A 21,436-nucleotide genomic window follows, 5' to 3' on the forward strand; every position below is an offset into this window, starting at 1 on the left:
TCGCGGCGGGCGCTCCACGGGGAAGACTCCGGGATCCGGAGCAGCGTGCGGACCTACTCCGAGCCGAGCCCCGGGCGGGTGGCAGGGAGCGCCCGGGGGCCCACGCCCCCACCCCGCTCCCCCCGCCGGCTCGCGCCCCCCCCGGCACCGCCCCCTCCCCTGCATGGCCCCGCCCCCACCCGCCCCACTCCGTCCGCCGGCTCGCGCCCCCCGGCCCCGCCCCCTCCCCCGCGTGGCCCCGCCCCCTCCGCCCCCGTCGCCCCCGCCGCGGTGGGCGGGCCCGGGCGGGGCGGGGCGGGGCGGGGCGGGGCGGGCCGGCGGGCGCGGCGCCGGGGCTCCGGGCGCGGAGGGGACGGCTGGCGGCACTAGGGGGAGCTGCTCTCGCCGCCGCCGCCGCCGCCGGTCCCCCACGCCCGCGGCCCCGAGCGCCGCCTCCCCAGCCCGCGCCGCCGCGATGGCGGAGGACAGCGAGTCTGCGGCCAGCCAGCAGAGCCTGGAGCTGGACGACCAGGACACGTGCGGGATCGACGGGGACAATGAGGAGGAGACGGAGCACGCCAAAGGGTAGGCGCGGGGCGGCGCGGGGCGGCGCGGGGCGGCGCGGGCTGCGCTCGGACTCCGGGGGCGAGGCCCCGGGGGCGCGGGGGCGCGGGGGCGCGGGGGTCCCCGGGGCGGGCCCTCTGCTGTCACCTGCCGCGGGGCCGCCGGCCCGGCTCGGCCCCGTCCCCGTCCCCGTCCCCGTCCCCGCCTGCGCCGCCGCCTGCGCCTCCGCCTGCGCCCGGCCGGGCCCCGGCCCGCGGGTGCGACGCGCCTGTCCTGGCCGGCGAGCGGCTCGGCGGGACCGGGGGAGGCGCGGCCCCCGGCCCTTTGTGGGGAGTCGTCCTCCTGCGCTGCTTGTCATCCTGTCCAGGTCCTGCCGGGGCCTCCCGCCCCTCCCCCAGCCGCCGCCGCCGCCGCCGCCGCCGCCGCCGCCGCCTCGGGAGGAGGAGAGGACCCGTGGGGGAGCGGTGCTGGGATTGCGCGGGGTGGTCCGCGCGCGGGCGGCGGCGGGGAACTGCGGAAAGTTGTGCGCCCCGCACGGCCTGCGCGGGGCGGGGCGGGGGCGCGGGGGCGCGGACCTGCCCCCACCCCCGCCCCCGCCCCCGCCCCCGCCCGGCGCGCCCGCACAGCCCTCTCTCGAGCAGGACCCGCCCGCTGATTCGGGCTCAGGCTTGGCGGGGGCGCGGGGCGGGGGGATCTGAGCAGATCCTGCTTGCAAAGCGGGTGTTTGATCTGCAAAGCCAGCTGCACCCCACGTTTTAGCACCTGATCAGATTTCTTCCTCCTTTTCGCTGGCTCCCTTTTCTCCCCCGCAGACTTGATTTTACTCTCCCTTTGGAGAAAAGATTGCTTCCGGTTAAGGGTATTGAAGTTCTGTTTTTAGAGTCTGGGAGGGGTGCGGTCATTTTAAACCAGACTGGGGTCCTTGAAGGTGGTGTTTGCGTTACTCCCCTTTACCCCGTTGGGATTCAGACTGTGCGCTGGCACAGAGCGCTGACTGCTGCTGCCCCTTCGATGTGAGATTTTGCAAACCATGGTGACTGATGAAGTGGGTCAGCTTGAAAACATGATAGGGAGGCCTTCGTCACAGATGGCTTATTTATTCAGTTCATGGAGAGGATCCTTTAAATGATTGATGATATAAAGTGTAAAGCATTTGCATTCTCTTTAACGTCTGCTTGAAGATTTGTTTAAGAAAGGAACTTTTACTGAGCTTTCATGTGTTATAAAATATTAAAAGAGATCAAGAAAAGGAAAAGCTGACTAAATGTTTCTCCCATTTGCAAGTTGCTTTTTATATTTTTTGCAGTGAATAATACTTCGGTGGCAGCTGCAAGTACCGAATGTTACAATTCAAGTCTGGAATTTTTTTTTTTTTTTTTTTAGAGGAAAGGAAATTCAACAGAAATCTGAGCTTGAGTTCTGTGTATGTGGGGATAGAAATTTGCCTGTGATAGCTGGCTAAATATAAATACACTTTTGAGACAATAGTATTAGTGCTAGGGTGAAATGTGCTAGGATGGTCCAGGTGAAATATGGGTTACCCAAGTAACTTCCACACCTGTCTGTTATCTTTCTGGAGAGACCCTGGACTTTTGTCTTCTCCACTGTGATTTCTATTTATTATTCATTCTTCGGAAGGTTTGATTTGTACCTCCTTGCCTACACAGTGCAGAGCATTCATGCTACGGAGAAGGGCTCATCTGTGTGCCCATTGATCTGGACCTGGCCCAAGACGCCTTGCCACCTAGAGGCTGCGTGAAGTTCCCAGATCAGCACCCAGAGGCATCGCTATGTCCTCTTCAGAGATTTTCAGTTTTGTACATGCACATTTTGTAGGCTAGCACGGTTACTCAAAATTTAGAGATGCCCAGTGGACTGAAGTGTTTCAACCAAGAGCAGATAATATAACAAGTTCTAGTGGGAAGAGATTGATAGAATGGATTTCTTTATAGGCAGTTACATGGGAGGAGATTGGTAAAAAGTCCAGTCGCTGCACTTGTTGGACTGCTTTTTCAGATTTGAATTTAGATGGTATGTGCCAAGTTTGAGGGTAATTGTGTTTCATTTGGCTTGTGTACTGATGCCATGGCTCAGGAGAAACCTAGATTTTTTTTTTTCCTTGCATAGCTCAGGTTTGTAAATGTCTTCATTTGAAAGACTCCTCTTTTCTATGGTCGGCCTCTTCATTCTTTACTGGTTTAAGTTAAGTGACCAATAAAGAGCCTTTGGAGGAATACGTAGGTAAACAGTTTTCCTTTTAATGATGAATTATCGCTTTGAGGCCACTACGTACGGGTCAGCACACAAAGCAATAATTACTGTGTAGAACCCTTGTGGCCTGAAGGAATTAATTTACCCCCACAATTGAGTATGCAGATGACCCTTGAACAACACTGGTTTGAATTACATGGGTCCAATTGTATGTGATTTTTTTCCCCATAAATAATAGAGTGCAGTACTTTTTTTTTTTTTGAGTGCAGTACTTAAATGTACTTTCCTTATTATTTTCTTAATAACATTTTCTTTTCTCTAGCTTACTTTACTGTAAGACTATAGTATATAATATGTATAACATATGCAATATATGTTAATCGACTGTTTATGTTTTTGGTAAGGCTCCTGGCCAACACTGCGCTATCAGGAGTTAAGCTTTGGGGAAGTCAAAAGTTATACAAAGATTTCAGACTCCGTGGGCTGTCAGAGCCCCTAACACCCATGCTGTTCAAGGGTCCACTCTTATGTATTTACTACTCATTTTAGACATACCAAGTTGCAACTAGAACCTCAGATAAAAGGAAGATACCAAATTAGATTCTTTCACACCAAAATGTAAACATATTACGTAGTATGCTTTTCTCTTGTTTTTATAGAATTTTCTTTATGGACTAAAAAGACTACTTCATTTTTGTGGATAGTACTTCAAATCCACGAATGAAATATGCCATGCTCAGTGAAAGGACTAATAGATGTTCTCCTAGAAAGACTGTTTAAATAACTCCCCTTAACATGTGATTTACAATTAGGGGAAGAAACTGAGTCCTAAAGAGTTCGGAGGGAACTTGCAAACTTTCAGGCAAATTCGAAGTTCTGAGGTAATCAGATTTATACTCTTATTTTCTTAGCAAAGACTTTCTGCGTAGATAAAAATGAACTTCAATCCAGCTTTCTATGTGAATTATTAAAAATAGTCCAGATTACTGAAGATTTCTGTTGTGCGAGGGAGCAGGTGGCCATGCACTGAAGAGGTTACCTATCGGGTGACCTCTATGGGGCTTGCCCAGGTGGGTTCGACGTTAGGTAAATACTCAAGGAGCTTTAGTACTTATCTCAGTTTGATGTATAGGTGGCTTCTGTGCCTTTCTTTGGAAAGGATTTGGGAAAACATGGAGGACGTTGTTCAAGAATCTGCCAAGCTCACTATCTTCTCATTCTGCCCCCATTTCATATATCTTTTCTCCATTCGTAAAGTATATGGGGTAGTGGTAAATACCCCTCATTCGGCTCACCCTCCTCCCACGCAGATGAAGCATAGTTATTGTCACAATTGGCCCCAAATAAAATGAGTGTTGAGGCTGGCACAAAACCAAATCTCCTTTCTGGCTTTACCCACACTGATTTTCAGAATGCAAAACAAAACAAAAGAAAAAATTCTTTTTCCTAGACAGATTGATGTTTTTCATCTCCTTCCCACTAAGAGCTTTCTCCTCAGTATTCATGGCGGTGGAATAGGAGGCAGTTACCAAGAATATTTACTTAGGGAGTAAAATAAGCATATATGAATATGCTGTTGTTGGCACACAAATGATCAAATTATTCCCTGGGGTAGATGTGAAATAGTTTTAGTTTTGGAGGGTTATTCTGAGACATTTTTAAGAATTTTTTTTTTCTTAGAAAAATTAAAGATCTGGTATTTGGTAAAGACTAAAATTTTGGAATTCTTTTAACAAAGAGCATATAACCTCTCTTCTCCCACACCCAGCTCGGTTCGGGGGCGGGGGCGGGGGGGGGAATTGACCTTATTCTACATGCAGTGTGTTCTTCTTTCTGACTCTATCTGTGTATTGTTGAGACTGGCTGTGGGAATTTCTCGGGAGGATAATTCAGAGCCGCCCTTTCTGAAATTTGACCTGTTATCAACTGTGTAAATCTAAATGGAAAGGTGTATTAACAGCCTACGCCCAAGGAACCCCCTCAATTCAAGAAATACAGTTTGCAATCGTCCAGTGCCTGTTCCAGCTTGCATCTGAAATGTGATATCACCCATGGGCCCTAAAGGAACTTTTTCCAGAAACTGAGCTAAACTCTGGAAAATTTCTAGGTGTGGGACACACTCTTTGTTGTGTTGAAATGGTTTATTAACACGAGTGTCACTGTAATTATATAGGAGTTAGAGTCAGTTGGTTAGTTAACTCAGGGATTAGAACCAAATTCTGTATCAAGCTCAAGAAAAACGTTGGTTGGCTGGGTTTTTTTTTTTGGTTTTTTTTTTACCATATTGGAAAAAATGTTTTGACTTTTACTCATTTTTAAGAATAAAGTAAGCTTTATTAAAAATTCAGACAAAAGGGCAAGCTTCTGCCTTTGACTCAGATCATGATCTCAGGGTATTGGGATCAAGCCCCCCTTCAGGCACCCTGCTCGGCGGAGTATGCTTTTCTCTCTGCCTCCTCTTCTGCTTCTCCCTATGCTTGAGCTGTCTCTCTCTCTCTCTCAAATAAATAAATAAAATCTTTGAAAAACAAATTCAAACAATAAAGTGTATAGGGAGTAGAAGACCCCTGGTCATCTTATTTGCTAGAGAAACCACTATTGACAGTTTAATCAACTAATATTTTAATATATACATGAAAGTGCACATTTAACATTAAGAGGATCAAACTTTACAAGGACTCATTTCTTGTCTTTTCCTCTGTTAGTGTTGTCTGCTAGAACTTTCTGCAGTGATGGGAATGTCCCAATACAGAGGTCACTAGCCACTTGAAATGTGGTTAGTGTGACTAAGGAACTGAATTTTAAATTTTATTTAATTTTAATTAATTTAAATTTAGCCCTTCCTGAGTAGTGTGTATGAGATTGGACAGCTCAGATCATATCCTGCTTTTGACTTTTATAAGCTTTTGTGGTGCTCAAAATACTTCTTTATTCTTGTCTTTAGAAGATAGATTTCATTTTCTCCCTCTCTAATGGTTTGGAAATTCTTTACCCTATTATTATTTTTTTTTCTTCTGGGAGTGATCTTTAAATTTTGAACAAGCGTGTTTCTATCTGTATTTCTATCGGTGATTAAAATTAACCACGATCCAAAATAGTCTACCATTGAGCAAAACAAAATGTGTAGGATGTTTTAACTTTTCCTTCCTTTACATGTCCTGGGTTTTGTTGGAATAGTCTGGAATTTTAATCCCATGTGGCTTTTTTTATTTTTGCCCTCGTACCCCGTTAAAACTTTCTTCGTAACTATTACATTATATTCACAGCCATATTGTCAAAATCTTCTCAGACTCCCGTTTCTGTTGCTTGTCACTATTCCTTGTAAACCATTCCTTCTTGAGTACTTTCTCATTTAATTTTTTTATTAGCATAGGCAGATGACATATTTTCTGAATTCTTGTATGTCTGAAGATGCCTTTCTTTTGTCTTCATGAATAAACCATAGTCTGGGCATGCGTGTAATTGTAGAATAATCATTTTTTTTTCCTCCAAACTCCACACTCCACAAACGCTTTATTATCATCTAGCATTTAGTGGCACAGATGCTGTCTCTCTGCCAATCTGCTTCTCTTTCTTATATAGGAAACCATACTCTTTCTTTGTTTTGACTTGTTTTGAGTCTGGAAGTTTCTAGGATTTTTCTCTCTGTCGTTCTATAACCCGAGGGTTTTCCACCTTGATGGTGATTTCTTGAGGATGGAGGCCTTCCTGCCCCCCCCCCCCCATGCTGGGTTCCCTCCAGCCACCCAGTCACTAGCTCTAGTGCTTTTGGCTCCTTCCCCGCTGACATGGGACTCGGGGGCGGTTAGGCATCTGTCACCCCGGGTCCCCCCCAGGCGCTGCTCACGAAGGCTGCTACGCCCCACATCACTGCTCACCCGAGGGATTGACTTAGTGGCCTTGCCCGTCCACCAGCCGCCGCTTCCCACCTGTTCTGGGGAGTCCTCCCCGCCCCCCCCCCCCCCCGGGGTGTTCTCTGAATCTTCCCACCTCTGCCCCTTCTCCAAATTCCAGATCTGGCTCCGGTGCCCTTTCTTTTTTTTTTTTTTTTTATTTATGATAGTCATACAGAGAGAGAGAGAGAGAGGCAGAGACACAGGCAGAGGGAGAAGCAGGCTCCATGCACCGGGAGCCCGATGTGGGATTCGATCTTGGGTCTCCAGGATCGCGCCCTGGGCCAAAGGCAGGCGCCAAACCGCTGCGCCACCCAGGGTTCCCCTCCGGTGCCCTTTCTGTCGCCAAGGCTGCCACCCAAGGTGGTAACCCCTGTCCGAGGCCCCATAGGGCTTGCCGGGACGGGGTGGCGAACAAGGCTGGCACCGCAGTACAGGCCTGCCCAGTGCAAGTGAGGGGCCACCTGCCTGCCTCCAGGTGGCCGGAGCGCGGGGACCGTGCCTGCAGCCTCTGATCCCTGCCATCCCTGGCGCATTGAACACCTTGGTGGCTTAACATGAGCGTGTGGCCACCTGCCTGCCTCCAGGAGGACGGAGCACGGGGACTGTGCCTGCAGCCTCTGATCCCTGCCACCCCTGGTGCATTGAACACCTTGGTGGCTTAACATGAGCGTGTGGCCGCCTGCCTTCCTCCAGGTGGACAGAGCGTGGGGACCGTGCCTGCAGCCTCTGATCCTTGGCACCTCTGGTCATTGAACGCCTTGGTGGCTTAACAAAGATTTGCTGACCGGATGCCAGTGGTTCTTTATCTCCACTGACAAGTTAATTTCTGATCTGAAACTTTCCCCCGGACGCATGAGGAATTTTGTGACGTGAAGGATTTTTTTCCCCTAATTCTAACTGAAAGGACGTGGACTCTGGATTTGCAGGGGGGTTCTATGCTGCGTCGACCCCAGCGTGGTAAAATAATTGCAAATTTTTTGAACTTTTGGTAATGCTCTTCATACTCTGTGTATACATTTTTCTTGTTGAACCTTTGCAACAACCGATGGGGAGACGGGGGCTTTTCCAAATGGGAAGAACTCATCCAGGCCACACCTCACATGCAGACTCTGGTCTTGGGCCTCTCGCCATCTGACTGTAAACTCTCGGCCCCTGCACTAACCTGCATGAGCCATAAATCAGTGGAGTCATTTGTTTGATAGTGTTTCAAGCTTATCTCCCTTTCAGTCAGAGATGACCAACGTGAGCACCTCGAGAGCCAGAATCCACAGGCGTAATGAGTACAGGAAATGTCAACGAATTTAAAAATAAATTAGTCCATTTCCTTGTGTAAGAAAAAATATTGCAACTTGATTACAGGGAGCCCTCTTAAATTTCTCTTCAGGTCTGCTCAAGGACTAATTCTAATTATAGCATCCGCATTTTGCAGTGAGATCTTTCTTCTTCTGTGCCTGCTTCGTGGCTGTCTGGTCTCCCTTCTAGAGCAGGCTCTGTGGCCGCCCCGCCGTGGCCTCCTGCATACCAGCATCCTTCCGTGTCCTCCGCCTGCCAGCGCAGCCACCCAGCAGGCCTGCGGGCAGCTTTCCTGCAGCGAGCCGACAGGGCTCTGAATCCAGTGTCGAGTGTTCCAGAAGGATAGAGCTGCTGGAGGAATCCACTGGAGCACACTGGTTCCCCAGCTCCATGGCCCAGCTTGTGTGGCACTTGAGCTCGTCATGCTTTTGTGGGTGTTTTGAGTTCCTGTGAGTGACTTAGGGCCTGTCAGGCTCCCCATGCTAGGAGGCAAGGCAGTGCACAAGTCACCTGGTGGGGGTCCCAAAGGGAGTTGGGATTTTAACTTTACAGTTTTGCTTTTGTTAGCACGTTGCATGTCTGTTACTGGCTTAAACACACACACACATAAGCGCATGCACGAGGGAAATGTGGGCTCCTTCATTCCCGCGGCTGTGTTCACTTTGTTCATATAGTATGTTCCTAAGAAAGATAGTGATTCAGTTACCATGATCATTTTCCATAGTCTTTTCATTTGTTTTTTTTTTTTGGGGGGGGGGTAGGGTAGAGGGATACTTGCTTTTTACTATCCTTTGGGTGTTTGTTAACATTTTATAGAAACTGAAGAAAGAGGGCAGCCCGGGTGGCTCAGAGGTTTAGCGCCGCCTTCAGCCCGGGGTGTGATCCTGGAGACCCGGGATTGAGTCCCACGTTGGGCTCCCTGCATGGAGCCTATTTCTCCCTCTGTCTGTGTCTCTGCCCCTCCCCCCGTCTCAAGAATAAATAAATAAAATCTTTTTAAAAAATTAAAAAAGAAGAAGAAAAGAAACTGAAGAAAGAACCATTGGGGGGCACCTGGGTGGCTCAGTCAGTTAAGCGTCCTCCTTCAGCTCAGGTCAGGATCCCAGGATCCTGAGATCGAGCCCCACATCGGGCTCCCTACTTCTCCTCTCCCTCTCCCCCTCCCCACTTGTATTCTCTCTGTCTCTCTCATTCTCTCTCAAATAAATCAAATCTTTTAAAAAAGAACTAGTAAAAGCAGAGTTTTTTGTTTTTCCAAATGAAGTTTCTTTTTTAAAAATTTTTCAGAAGCACGTAGAACATCAGAATATATCAAGAAGCAAAAAGACCATGCCTTGGTGTATTCATATATACATTTTCCTGTTCTTATTTTTTATAAAAATGCAAACATTTCCTGTCATCCTGGAGATTCCTGTCATTTGACATGCCGTGAACATCATAGCCCTCTCTGAGTCCCTCCTCTGGCCCTGGGAAGACTCACCATTTATTCAGTAAATGCTGTTGGGCTTATGCGCCAAGGCCACAAGTGGACCCCTTCTTCCAAGGCAACACTGTCTTTACCTGCCACCTGGAGCGTTTCCCTGGAGCCTCCCACTGGCCCAGGTGTGCATGTGGGATGAAATTGCGTTGGACCAGGTGAACCCAGCAGACATCCTGGGGATGGCAGCAAACAAAGTGGAGGGAGCCTGGCCCATCTTCTAGAACTTAGGCACATGGAGATTCATGAGAGAGAAGTGAACTCCTGTGTCAGATACTCTGTTGTGTGGGACCTTACCCCAGGCAGCCCAACCTGTATGCTAACTAATACAACATCTGTGTATTTGCTTTGGCTTTGTACCTTCGTGTTTTGAATTTAAAAAATATTTTGAATAGGCAATATGAGCACGTGGTTACAAAATACAAAATCAAAAGGCACAAAAGGGTATCCAGTGCAAAAGGAATCTTACTCTCCCAGTACTGAGTATCCCTCCTCAGGAGCAGCTGCCATTGCCAGTTCGTGTCCGTCCTTCTACGTATACAAAGGTATGGTGTGCTTGCATGTGCGTGTGCTTGTACATGCATTCAGTGCAAAGGGCAGCATACTGTACCACTGCTGCACCTTGGTGTTTCACTTAACATGTGTATCTCTGAAATCATTAGGTGTATCAGACCATATAGACCAACCTCTTTATTTATTTATTTATTTATTTATTTATTTATTTATTTATTTATTTATACAGAGAGAGGAGGAGACATAGGCAGAGGGAGAAACGGGCTCCCTGTGGGGAGCCCGATGCGGGACTCAATCCCAGGACCCCGGGATCACACCCTGAGCCAAAGGGAGATAGATGCTCAACTGCTGAGCCACCCAAGTGTCCCCAACCTCATTTCTTATTTTACTTATTTATTAACATTTTTTAAAAGATTTTATTTATTTATTCATGAGAGATACAGGGAGACAGAGGCAGAGACACAGGCAGAGGGAGAAGCAGGCACCATGCAGGGAGCCCGATGTGGGAATTGAACCCGGGACTCCAGGACCATGCCCTGAGCCAAAGGCAGGCGCTCAACCACTGAGCCACCCAGGTGTCCCCCAGACCTCATTTTTGAAAAGGCTGTATATTATATCATTGACTGGCTATATCGTTATTTCTTTAACTTGTTCCTGTGAATAGATTGTGAGGTGGTTTTCTATCTTTTGTGCAAGTAAACAGTGATGGAATTAATATCCTTGTATGTATATCATTTCTCCAAAATATCTTTTTTTTAAAGATTTTTTTATTTATTCATGAGGGACACACACAGAGAGAGGCAGAGACATAGAGGGAGAAGCAGGCTTTTCGCAGGGGCCCGATGCGGGACTTGATTCCGGACCCCAGGATTACGACCTGAGCTAAAGGCAGTCGTCTCTCTTCAAAATATTTCTTAACAAATACCTTTGAATTTTTTTCAGCTAACAAGTTTTAGGGAAGTTGTGCGGCATGCTGAAATTAGTATTAAACCAGGGATCAAGAAGCTTCCATCACTAACCCTCAGTTTAATTTCTCTGAGCATGGGAGTATCTCTGTGCTTTTTAAAAATTTATTTCTTAAAAAAAAAAAATAAATATTTCTCCTACCATCCCCAAAGTGGATTGTGTTTAGCTGCCTTCTGGGTTGTGGAAGTCACATCCTTCTGTGTTTGAGAACTCCTAAGTTCACTTTTGTGATTCCAGGAGATGATTGATTACCTTGTTGCTACGGTAGCCTCAACACTCCTCCTATATGGCAGTGCTTCTCCCCATTACGGATGTTGTTCCTTACTTCTTCATGGGAATTTTCTGAGGGAGGGAAAAGCATAATATTTTGCCACACTCTGTAACCACAAGGATTTCATATGCATATGGAATGTTCCTGTAATGAGAGATTTGACCCTGTCGGTGATCAGCATTGGGATCTACAAAAAAGAGAATGAAACTTTGATGTGTAAGGGAATTTAGAAACAGGAATATCATTTGAAAAGCATGTTGATGTATTCACTTTGCTGATGTATGATTATTAAATATAACAATGCTAATCCATTATTGAAATGAATTCTAGCCAGGGAAGAGATTTATTTTTGACTTGTTAATAACTATTTGCCTCTGAAAGGTCCAGAAATGAGAAAATTTGTGTAAGGAGGAGCTAGTGTATATCAGTTATTCTATTAGAAAAACATCGTGAGTGTGGGTGAGACGTTATAGCAAATAGATGGTTTTTCACTAATTGGAACTATCTTGAAGAGTATTCTTTGCCAACTCCCGCAAGCCTTTAAAAAAAATATTTCCACCTGCTGTGTTCATCATTTCATCTTCAGAAACAGTTTTGCCTAAGAGGCAAAGAAATAAGCCTTTAAGAAGTGTGTTGGTTGAATAGCTGAACAATTTGTACTTTGTCTTTTAATTATATATAATGAACTTAAAGATACACTCAATTTTTTATTTACATTTATGTATTTTCTCCTTTATTCTGACCTTGGACTATCTGCAAAGACAAGTCTTAGCTTCCCAAACTGTAATTCACACTAGGTCAGTTTCTAGCCAATGCATATTGACACAATTTTATTATAACTAACATCAACTCTTATCAGAATTGGGTTTTATGGGAAGTAGGCACTAAAATTGTTTGTAATAATGAAATGATTGTGGAAAGAGAAGGCTAACGAGGTAGGACACATTTTCTCACATTTACTTTATGGTGAGAGTTGAAACAACTGAAAGCTGGCAAGCAACCAAATATCTAAAAAAGCGGGATTGGTTAGCAAACCGATCGACTGGTCGATCAGAAGGTAGCAACGGGAGTCATCCAGGTTCTTCTACTCCAGCTCGGCCTGGGTTGAATCTGGGGCTTGCTGGAGCTACTGCCCTCAACTAGCCACCCTCTGCTTCTAACAGCTGTGTAAATATTGAAATTGTTGGCTGGTCCCCCATGACCGCCACCCAACATCACTGCCTCAGTCGCTGCGCTGCCACCACCGGTCTGACCTTTATCATGATCTCTGACCTCCACTGGCCATGAGCCTGGGGGCATCTTTGAGCTCTGAGCCTTTCAAAGGCCTGTCCATGACTTACGCGTGATCGGAGATAACGTGGCTTTGGGAACTTCTGACCTAGACTTCCCGCGGCAGCCTCCTGAGGAGAGCCGGGTGCTGGCGGAGGGATGGAGCCACCCAACCGATGGGCTCAGGCCATCGCCGTGCCAGATGATGACACCTGGAACGGTGGCTTCTTGCTCTGGCCTGTGGGTCCCACTTGGGGTTGGAGAAAGAGGGTGGAGAGGTCAGGAGAGGTCCTCCCTGGAATTGCACAGAGGAGCTGCTGGGCCCAGGCTGCCTGGAGAACCGGAGCTGTGGGTCAGATCCATTAGGGACCCGGCCAGCACGTGATCAGCTTGTGCGCTCTGGGTGCCCCGACCCGGCATGAGGAGAGCCTGCGGCCTCCAGGCCGGCGGGACGGCCCCTGCCCACAGCCACGGGTGCAAACTGTCCTCTGTCCACAGGGCACCTGAAGCACCTTTGGGTTCGTGAACTGATCAAAACCGCCGCCTGTTGCTTGATCCTGGTAGTGCCTTTCCGTGTGGGGACAGGATGTGGCACCCTACCCAGGGCACGCCCGCCCTGAACGTCCAGTACAATTGGCTGAAAGACAGAGGCCGAGGGGCGCCCGGGGGCTCCGCGGTGGAGCGCCTGCCTTCCGCTCAGGTCCTGACCGCGGACCCGGGATCGAGTCCCGCGTCGGGCTCCCCTCAGGGAGCTGCTTCTCCCTCCGCCTGCGTCTCTGCCTCTCTGTGGCTCTCAGGAAGAAATAAATAAAATCTAAAAAAAGCCAAAACAACAACAACAACAACAAAAACCAAAAAAAACAAATAGGCGGACAGAAAGTGTTTAGAGACCACAAGCAAGGCAGGAGGCCCGCGTAGGTGAGGACGGGCCGAGCGGGGAGCCGCGTGGAGGAGCCGCCTGCAGCCCGCCCCGCCCGCCCCGCCCGCCGCGCCCGCCGCCGCCCCCTCCCCCTCTCGGGCTTCCTCGCCACAGCACGTGCCTCACAGGCCGCGGCCGGGCCCGGGGCGCCTCTGCAGCTTCGCGCCGGCTCCGTGGCCGCGGCCGCCCCCGCCCCCTTCCCTCGCGTCCTGCGGCCCGTCGGACTCGCAGGCGCCCCGCGGGTTACTGCCACGTTCCTTCCTGCCCGTGAGGCGGGGCGTCCCGCCCAGACTCTTGGCTGTTCCAGATCCTTCTTTCGCGAAGCGCCTGCCCACGGCCTGCCCTGTCAGCTTCGGTCTTTGTCTCCTCGATTTCGCATTCATCCAGCAAATATTTGTTGAGGCCCTTTGGTGGGTCGGGCGCCGTTTTAAAAGCCGGGACTACAAGGGAAGGTGCAGTTTCATGGAGGGTGGGCCCGAGCGGCAGGACGAGAAACCCACGCCTCCGGCAGCGCTGGCTGCACGGCCCGCGGCGCGGTCATGCTCACAGGTGACGCTGCGATGTCCGTGGGCCTGCTGCCCCTGCCAACCGGCCTTGTCCTCGCAGTCGGCCTCATGGTGGCTACCGAAAGCGCGCCCTTGTACAGCTGTGGCAACGGAAGCACCGAGAGCTTAAGTAAGATGCTCCAGTCACACAGCTCGGAAGTGGCGGAGCCGGAGTAAAGCCAGAGGGCGTGACCCTGGCTGGTGCCTGCACCCGGCCCGCGTGCTCCTCCTGCTCCGTGCTGGAGAGAAGATGTGAAGGGGAAAGAGCCTTTGGTGTATTCTGGCCCTTAACAGTACTGTGTGGTGTGTTTTGTGAACATCTGGCCTCATCCTTGTAAGCTTAAAATTATTAGGATCAGCTTGCCACAAAATATTTAACTCGGATATATGCCTTTTATCTGTGGTTTGTGCTTTTCAGGGCTCATTTAAGGAATAATCTCCTTCACTGACATCGTGAAGCTGTTACCTTATTCTTTCAGCAGATAGGCACTCGATCACCTACTACGTGCCAGGCACTGTTCTAGGCACTGGATAGACGGTAACTATGCTGACAACAATCACTGCCTTAAGTTTGTTTTTTTGTTTGTTTTGTTTTTTAGATTTTATTTATTTACTTGTTGATTTTTTTTTAATTTTTTATTTATTTATGATAGTCACACAGAGAGAGAGAGAGGCAGAGACACAGGCAGAGGGAGAAGCAGGCTCCACGCACCGGGAGCCCGATGTGGGATTCGATCCCAGGTCTCCAAGATCGCGCCCTGGGCCAAAGGCAGGCGCCAAACCGCTGCGCCACCCAGGGATCCCTACTTGTTGATTATTTTTATATTTTTTTCAAGGAGGTTCCACATGTGGAGCTCAATGCGGGGCTTGAACTCACAACCCTGAGAACAAGACCTGAGCTGAGACCAAGAGTTGGACACTTAACCAACTGAGCAACTCAGGCGCCCATTAGATTTTTTTTTTAAGTAATCTCTAGGCCTCAGGTGGGGCCCCAACTTGACAACCCCAAGATCAGGAGTTGCATGTTCTACCTGCTGAGCCAGCCAGGTGCCCCTCATTGCCTTAATTTTTAAGGTTTTTTATATATATATATATATCTTAAAGATTTTATTTTATTTTATTCGTGAGAGACACCGAGAGGAAGGCCTAGACACAGGTAGAGGGAGAAGCAGGCCCGCTGTGGGGAGCCCGATGCAGGACTCCATCCCAGAACCCCGGGATCACACCCTGAGCCGAAGGCAGACACACTCAACCGCTGAACCACCCAAGCATCCCAAAGTTATATTTTTTAAGTTTGGATCTTTAACTCATTTAAAATTTATTTTCATAATATGGGAAGCAGCAAACTAATTTTGTTTTTCTTCATATAGGGGGTCACTTTTCCTGACCTATTTCCTATTTACTAAAAAGTTCATTTTTTCACCACCATTTGTGATGTAATCATTATTGCATAGCAAGTTCCTGTACCCCATGGGTCGTTGCTGGTGTGCGTATGCTACTTCATTGATTTGTCCATTAGTGAACTCTGTTGTGTTTTTTAAATGTTTCCGTTGAAAAGGCATTGTGATTTTTTTTTCCAGTGGTTGTCTTCATATTAATTCCTTTTCTAATTGAAGAATAATTCATATACATCATGATGTGATTTTTGGGTTTTTTTTAATGATTTTATTTATTTATTCATGACAGACAGAGAGAGAGAGAGAGGCAGAGACACAGGCAGAGGGAGAAGCAGGCTCCATGCAGGGAGCCCGACACAGGACTTGATCCTGGGTCTCCAGGATCAGGCCCTGGGCTGAAGGCAGCGCTAAACCGCTGAGCCACCTGGGCTGCCCTGATGTGATGTTTAAATGCATGACGAAATGGTCACTACGATAAATCTAGTTACCATCGGTCATTACACGACATTGTTTGATATAATTGACTATGTTCCCTGTGCTGTATGTTATATCCTTGTGCCTTATTTATAACTGGAAGATAATCCATCTCCCTACTCACTTCCTCTTGGGCAGCTGTCAGTTTGTTCCCCGTACCTATGAGCCTGTTTCTGTTTTGTTTTATTTTTTCGTTTGTTTTGGTTTTTAGGTTCCACATATAAAGCGTACAGTATTTGTCTTTCTCTGTCCAATTTCACTTAACAGAAGACCCTCTAGGTTTATCCGTGTTGTCACCAATGGCAAGATTGCATTATTTTTTATGGCTGAGTAATACTCCATTGAAAAAGAGAGAGAGATAGATTGAGAGAGAGAGAACATGTAGGTCGCTTCCGTATTGTGATATGTATGATATGTAATGCTGCAGTAAACATAGGGGTGCATATGTCCTTCTGAATTAGTGTTTTTGTTTTTTTCGGATAAATACCTACAAGTGGAATTAGTGGATCATATGATAGTTCTATTTTTCATCTTTCGAGGAAGCTCCTTTCTGTTTTCCACAGTGGCTACACCAGTTTACACTCCCACCAACAGTGTGCCAGGGTTCCTTTTTCTCCACATCCTCACCAGCACTTGTTATTTCTTGTCTGTTTAATAATAGTCTTTCTGACAGGTGTGAGGTAATAACCTCATTGTGCTTCTGATTTACATTTCCTTTATGAGTGATGTTGAGCATCTTTTTATGTCTGTTGGCCATTTGAATGTCTTCTTTAGAGAAATGTCTATTCAGGTCTTCTGCCCATTTTTAAATTAGATTATTTAATTTTTTGCTATTGAGTTGTAGAGGTTCTTTATCTAACATATTTGTATGTGTTAAGCCCTTATCCCAGATATATCATTTGTAAATATCTTCTCTCACTCGGTAGCTTGCCTTTTTGTTTTGTTGATGGCTTCCTTTGCTGTGCAAAAGGTTTTTAGTTTGATGTATTTGTTATCATTGCTTCCGTTGCCCTTGCCTGAGGAGAGAGATCAAAAAATAATATTGCTAAGACCAATGTCAAAGAGCTCACTGCCTATGTTTTCTTCTAAGAGTTTTATGGTTTCTGGTCTTATATTGAAGTCTTGAATTCATTTTTAGTTTATTTTTGTATATGGTTTAAGAAGGTGGTCCAGTTTCATTCTTTTACATGTAGCTGCCCAGTTTTCAGCACCATTTATTGAAGAGACTGTCTTTTCCTTATTGTATATTTTTGCCTCCTTTGTGGTGGATTAATGGACCCATATAAGTCTGGGCTTATTTCTGGGCTCTTTGTTCTGTTCTTTTGATTTGTGTGTCTGTTTCTGTGCCAGAACCACACTGTATTGGTTACTATAGCTTTGTAGTATAATTTGAAATCCAAAGGTATGAAACTTCCAGCTTTGTTCTTGTTTGAGATTGCTTTGAATATTTGGGGTCTTTTGGAGTCCCCTATGAATTTTAGGATTATTTGTTCTGTGAAAAATGCCACCAGAGGGTAAAAATGCCATTGGTGTTTTGATAGGGATTACATTGAATCTGTAGATTGCTTTGGTCAGTATAGACATTTTAATTGTATTAATTGTTCTAATCCACCAGCATGATGTATCTTTCTATTTGTGTCCTCTTCCATCTTTTTCATTAAATGTCTTACAGTTTTCAGAGTATAGGTCTTTCACCTCCTTGGTTAAATTTATTACTATTTTATTCTTTCTGGTGCAATTCCAAGTGAAATATTTTCCCCTTAATTTCTCTTTTTTTATAGTTATTCATATATAGAAATGCAACAGATTTCTGTATGTTGATTTTGTATCCTGAAACTTCACTGAATTCATTTATTCTAATAGTTTTGGGTTGGAGACTTTAAGGTTTTCTGTATATAGTTTCATGTTATCTGTGAATAATGATGATTCTATCTCTTCCTTTCCAATTTGGATGCCTTTTAACTTTTTTCCCTCACCTAATTGCTGTGGCAAGGACTTACAATACTATGTTGAATAAAAGTGGTAAGAACGAGCATCCTTCTCTCTTTCTTGATCTTAAAGGAAAAGTTTCTCCCAACTCTTTTCACTGTTCAGTAGGATGTTAGCTGTGGGTTTTTCATATATGGTCTTTATTATGTTGAGGTACATTCTCTCTATTCCCACTTTATTTTTTTATAGTAAATTGATGTTGTGGGGCGCCTGGGTGTTTCTGGTTGATTAAAGTGTTTGACTCTTGCATTTTTTGCATTTTTATTAGAATGGTTTGTGGTTACTGTAAGGTTCATAACCTATGTACGTAGTAACCTGTTGTGATTTTTTTTAAAGATTTTGTTTATTTACTTGAGTGAGGGAGAGCATAAAGAGTGGGGAGGGTCAGAGGGAGAAGCAGCTCCCTACTGAGCAGGGAGCCCAATGTGGGGCTCCGTCCTGGGACCCTGGGAACATGACCTGAGCTGTAGGCAGATGCTTAACAGACTGAGCCCCGCAGGGGCCCCCATAGCAGTCTGTTTTAAGTTGGTGTTTAAGTTCAGATGCATTCTACAGTTTAACTCCCTTGTCACCCACATTTTATGTATTTGATGCCATATTTTTAATCTTTTAATTTTGTGTATTTCTTAACTAACCATTGTAGATATAATTGATTTTACTACTTTTGTCTTTTTATCTTCAGACTAGATTTGTAAGTGATTGATCTACTACCTTTTGAGTTGTATATACAACTACATGTGTGCCTTTACCAGTGAGATTTTTTTTCTTTGATATATTTTTCTATTTCTAGTTACAGCTTTTTCTTTCTTTAAGAAATCCCTTTAATGGGGATCCCTGGGTGGCTCAGCAGTTTGGCGCCTGCCTTTGGCCCAGGGCGCGATCCTGGAGTCCCGGGATCGAGTCCCACGTCGGGCTCCCGGCATGGAGCCCGCTTCTCCCTCCTCCTGTGTCTCTGCCTCTCTCTCAAGCTCTGTGTCTATCATGAATAAATAAATAAATAAATAAATAAATCTTTAAAAAAAAAGAAATCCCTTTAATTTTCTTATAAAGCTATTCAGTGGTGATAAACTCCTTTTGCTTTTGCTGCTCTGGGAAACCCTTTTATCTCCCCTTCAATTCTGAATGATAACCTTGCTAGATATTCTTGGTTGTAAGTTTTTTTCCGTTCAGTACTTTGGATATATCATGCCACTCCCTCTGGCCTGCAAAGTTTATGTCAGAAAATCAGCTTATGGTCTTATGGGGTCTTCCTTCTATGCAACTAGTTGATTTGCTCCTGCTGCTTTTAAGGTTCTCTCTGTAATTTTGACATGTTACTTATAATGTGTCTTATTGTGGATCTCCTTGGGGTTATCTTTTTTGGAACTCTCCATGTTCCCTGGATCTGGATGTCTGTTTCCATTGCCAGGTTAGGGAGGCTTTCAGCTGTTACTTTTTAAGTAAGTATTCTGACCATTTCTGTCTTCTCCTTCTAGGGCCTCTGTAATGCAAATATTAGTATGTTTGATATTGTCCTAGAGGTTCCTTAAACTATCGTCAAAATTCTTTTTTCGTTTTGCTGTGCAGTTTGGGTGATCTCCACTACCCGGTCTTCCGGTCCTCTGATCTGTTCTGCATCTTCTCGCCTGCAGTTGGTTCTCCCTAGGGTTATTTTTCATTTAGTTAACTGTATTCTTCAGCTCTGGTTTTTGATATTATCTGTCTTTTTGTTGAAGTTCTTACCGTGTTCACCCATTGTTCTCTCAAGTCCATTGGGCATCTTTATAACCATTACTTTGAACTCTTCAGGGACAATGCTTATCTCCATTTCATTTAGTTCTTTTTCTGAGGTTTTGTCTTGTTCTTCTGTTTGGAACATATTCCTTTGTGTATGAATTTTGCCTAGCTCTCTCTGTGTGTTTCTAGGTACGAGGTTAGTTCAGCTATGTCTCCTGGTCTTGAAGGGGTGTCCTTATGTAGGAGATATCCTGTGGAGCACAGAAGCTCCAACCCCCTCGCCACCAGAGCCAGGTGCTCCACAGGTGCCCTCTTTGTGGGCTGCATGTGCCGCTCTGTTGTGGCTGGGCTTCCAGTGATGGGGGTTTGCTGCTGGGCAGGCCTGGCCCCCAGCCTGGCTGACTTTGAGATGCTGCCTGGACTGCTGTGGGTGCACTGGTGGGCAGGGTTATCAGCCTGTCAGCTGCGGGGCTCAAGGAGGCACAGGGTTGTGCAGGGCTCTTAGCAGAACATGCCTCTTGCCTCTAGCAGTCTAGAGAGGAACAGTCCCAAAATAGCACCTGCTAGTGCCAGGATCATCATGGCCCAATGAAACAGCAGAAATGGCTAACACCAGTGTCTCGGTCCTTGGGAAGAGGCCCAGCTGCCTCCTGCCTATCTGGAGGGCACTTAAGATTAGTAAATGGGTCTTCTTGACCTGGAGTCTATGACTTTTCTATCTGGAGCTTTTGCACTCATATCCAGGTCTAGTGAGTCGGGGCACTGGCCCTTTCAGAGTAGGTTTTCCTTTCCCTACAGCTCTTTAGTTTTCCTGAATGTACTCCCCATTGGTTTTCAAAGCCAGGTATTTTAGGGACTCATCTGTCCTATGCGCGATCTAAGCATTGGCACTTGGTTTGGAGCTCAAATCTCTTGCTTCCTCGGGGAAAATGTTCTTCTAGCTTAGGCCACTCCTGACCGTGGAACTCCGTGGTTGGGGGGTGATATTTTCTTTCCTCAGCGAGACCCTATCTCTACCTCTTCTCCCTTGGTGCCATCCCTTTTGTGGTGGTTCTGTTCATCCAGTTTCTAGGATGAAACTTCTATATATAGGTGTAGATGTGTTGCGTCTGTAGGAGGAGGTGAGCTCAGTATCTTTTTATGCTGCCGTCTTCAACCCTCTTCCACAGTCTTTGTTCTTGGCCATTTTAGGCATCATAATTATTATAGGTAATTCAGAAAATGCATGAAAATACAACAAAACTTATCTATAATTCCATTGTTTTCTATGCATAAGTGGGGAAAAATAAGGAAATTAAAATATCAAACTTCTAATCGTTTTTGTGGGGAGGAACAAGTGATCTCTGGTGGAATCCTGTGAAATCTAAAATTATTATATTGGGAATTCACATACTTTAAATTGAATTCCTTTGATGTCACTCTTAAAATTAATGTATTAGTTATGATAGGCTAAACTGCTATGGCGAGTAGACTCTAATGTGTAATTTGCTCACTGCAGTGAAAGTTTCCTTCTTATTCACATGATAGCTGCAGGCAGGGTGTTCAGATGGGTGGCAAGAAGACTCTCCTTCATTCTGTCAATCAGAGCCTACCACTCTCTTATCATGTGGCTCTCCCATCCTCTGTGGTCCCATCCTACGCCAGTGTCCCTCCCATCAGCACATGGGAAGGAGCAAGAGTACACCCCAGAGTGTCTCTGAGTCAGCAGGAAGTAGCAGACCTCACTCCCACTCCCAAGAACTTAGTCACATGACCATACCTGACCATGAGCGAGCTGGAAAGTGGAGTCTAGTTGTGAGCCCAGGAAGAAGGGGAAGATGGATTTTGGAGTCCTCTCGCAATCTCTGCACCATTTATTTATCCTGGAGCATCTGCACAATATTTGCGTGGCTGTATTCCATCCCTTTGTTCATTCCATTAAGTCCTGTCTATGGAATCCTTGAATATTTCTTTGAAG

At 46.3% G+C, this 21,436-nt stretch overlaps 1 protein-coding gene across 4 annotated transcripts in view; it reads left to right on the forward strand.

Moving 5' to 3' along the window:
* The first annotated feature begins 334 nt into the window (after positions 1 to 334).
* The window catches only part of NMT2 (N-myristoyltransferase 2), a 70,848-nt gene continuing 49,746 nt past the window's right edge, over positions 335 to 21,436 (forward strand). For 2 of the 4 annotated variants that reach the window (XM_077897091.1, XM_077897093.1), the window contains exon 1: positions 383 to 564. In XM_077897091.1, the coding sequence (XP_077753217.1) occupies positions 455 to 564 (110 nt within the window). In that variant the 5' untranslated portion in view covers positions 383 to 454. Of the gene's footprint in view, positions 565 to 21,436 lie in introns of all 4 variants that reach the window. The other 2 variants (XM_077897090.1, XM_077897089.1) reach the window with 2 other exon arrangements.

The sequence above is a fragment of the Canis aureus genome, chromosome 5 (genome assembly GCF_053574225.1).
Source record: "Canis aureus isolate CA01 chromosome 5, VMU_Caureus_v.1.0, whole genome shotgun sequence".
Lineage (NCBI taxonomy): Eukaryota > Metazoa > Chordata > Mammalia > Carnivora > Canidae > Canis > Canis aureus.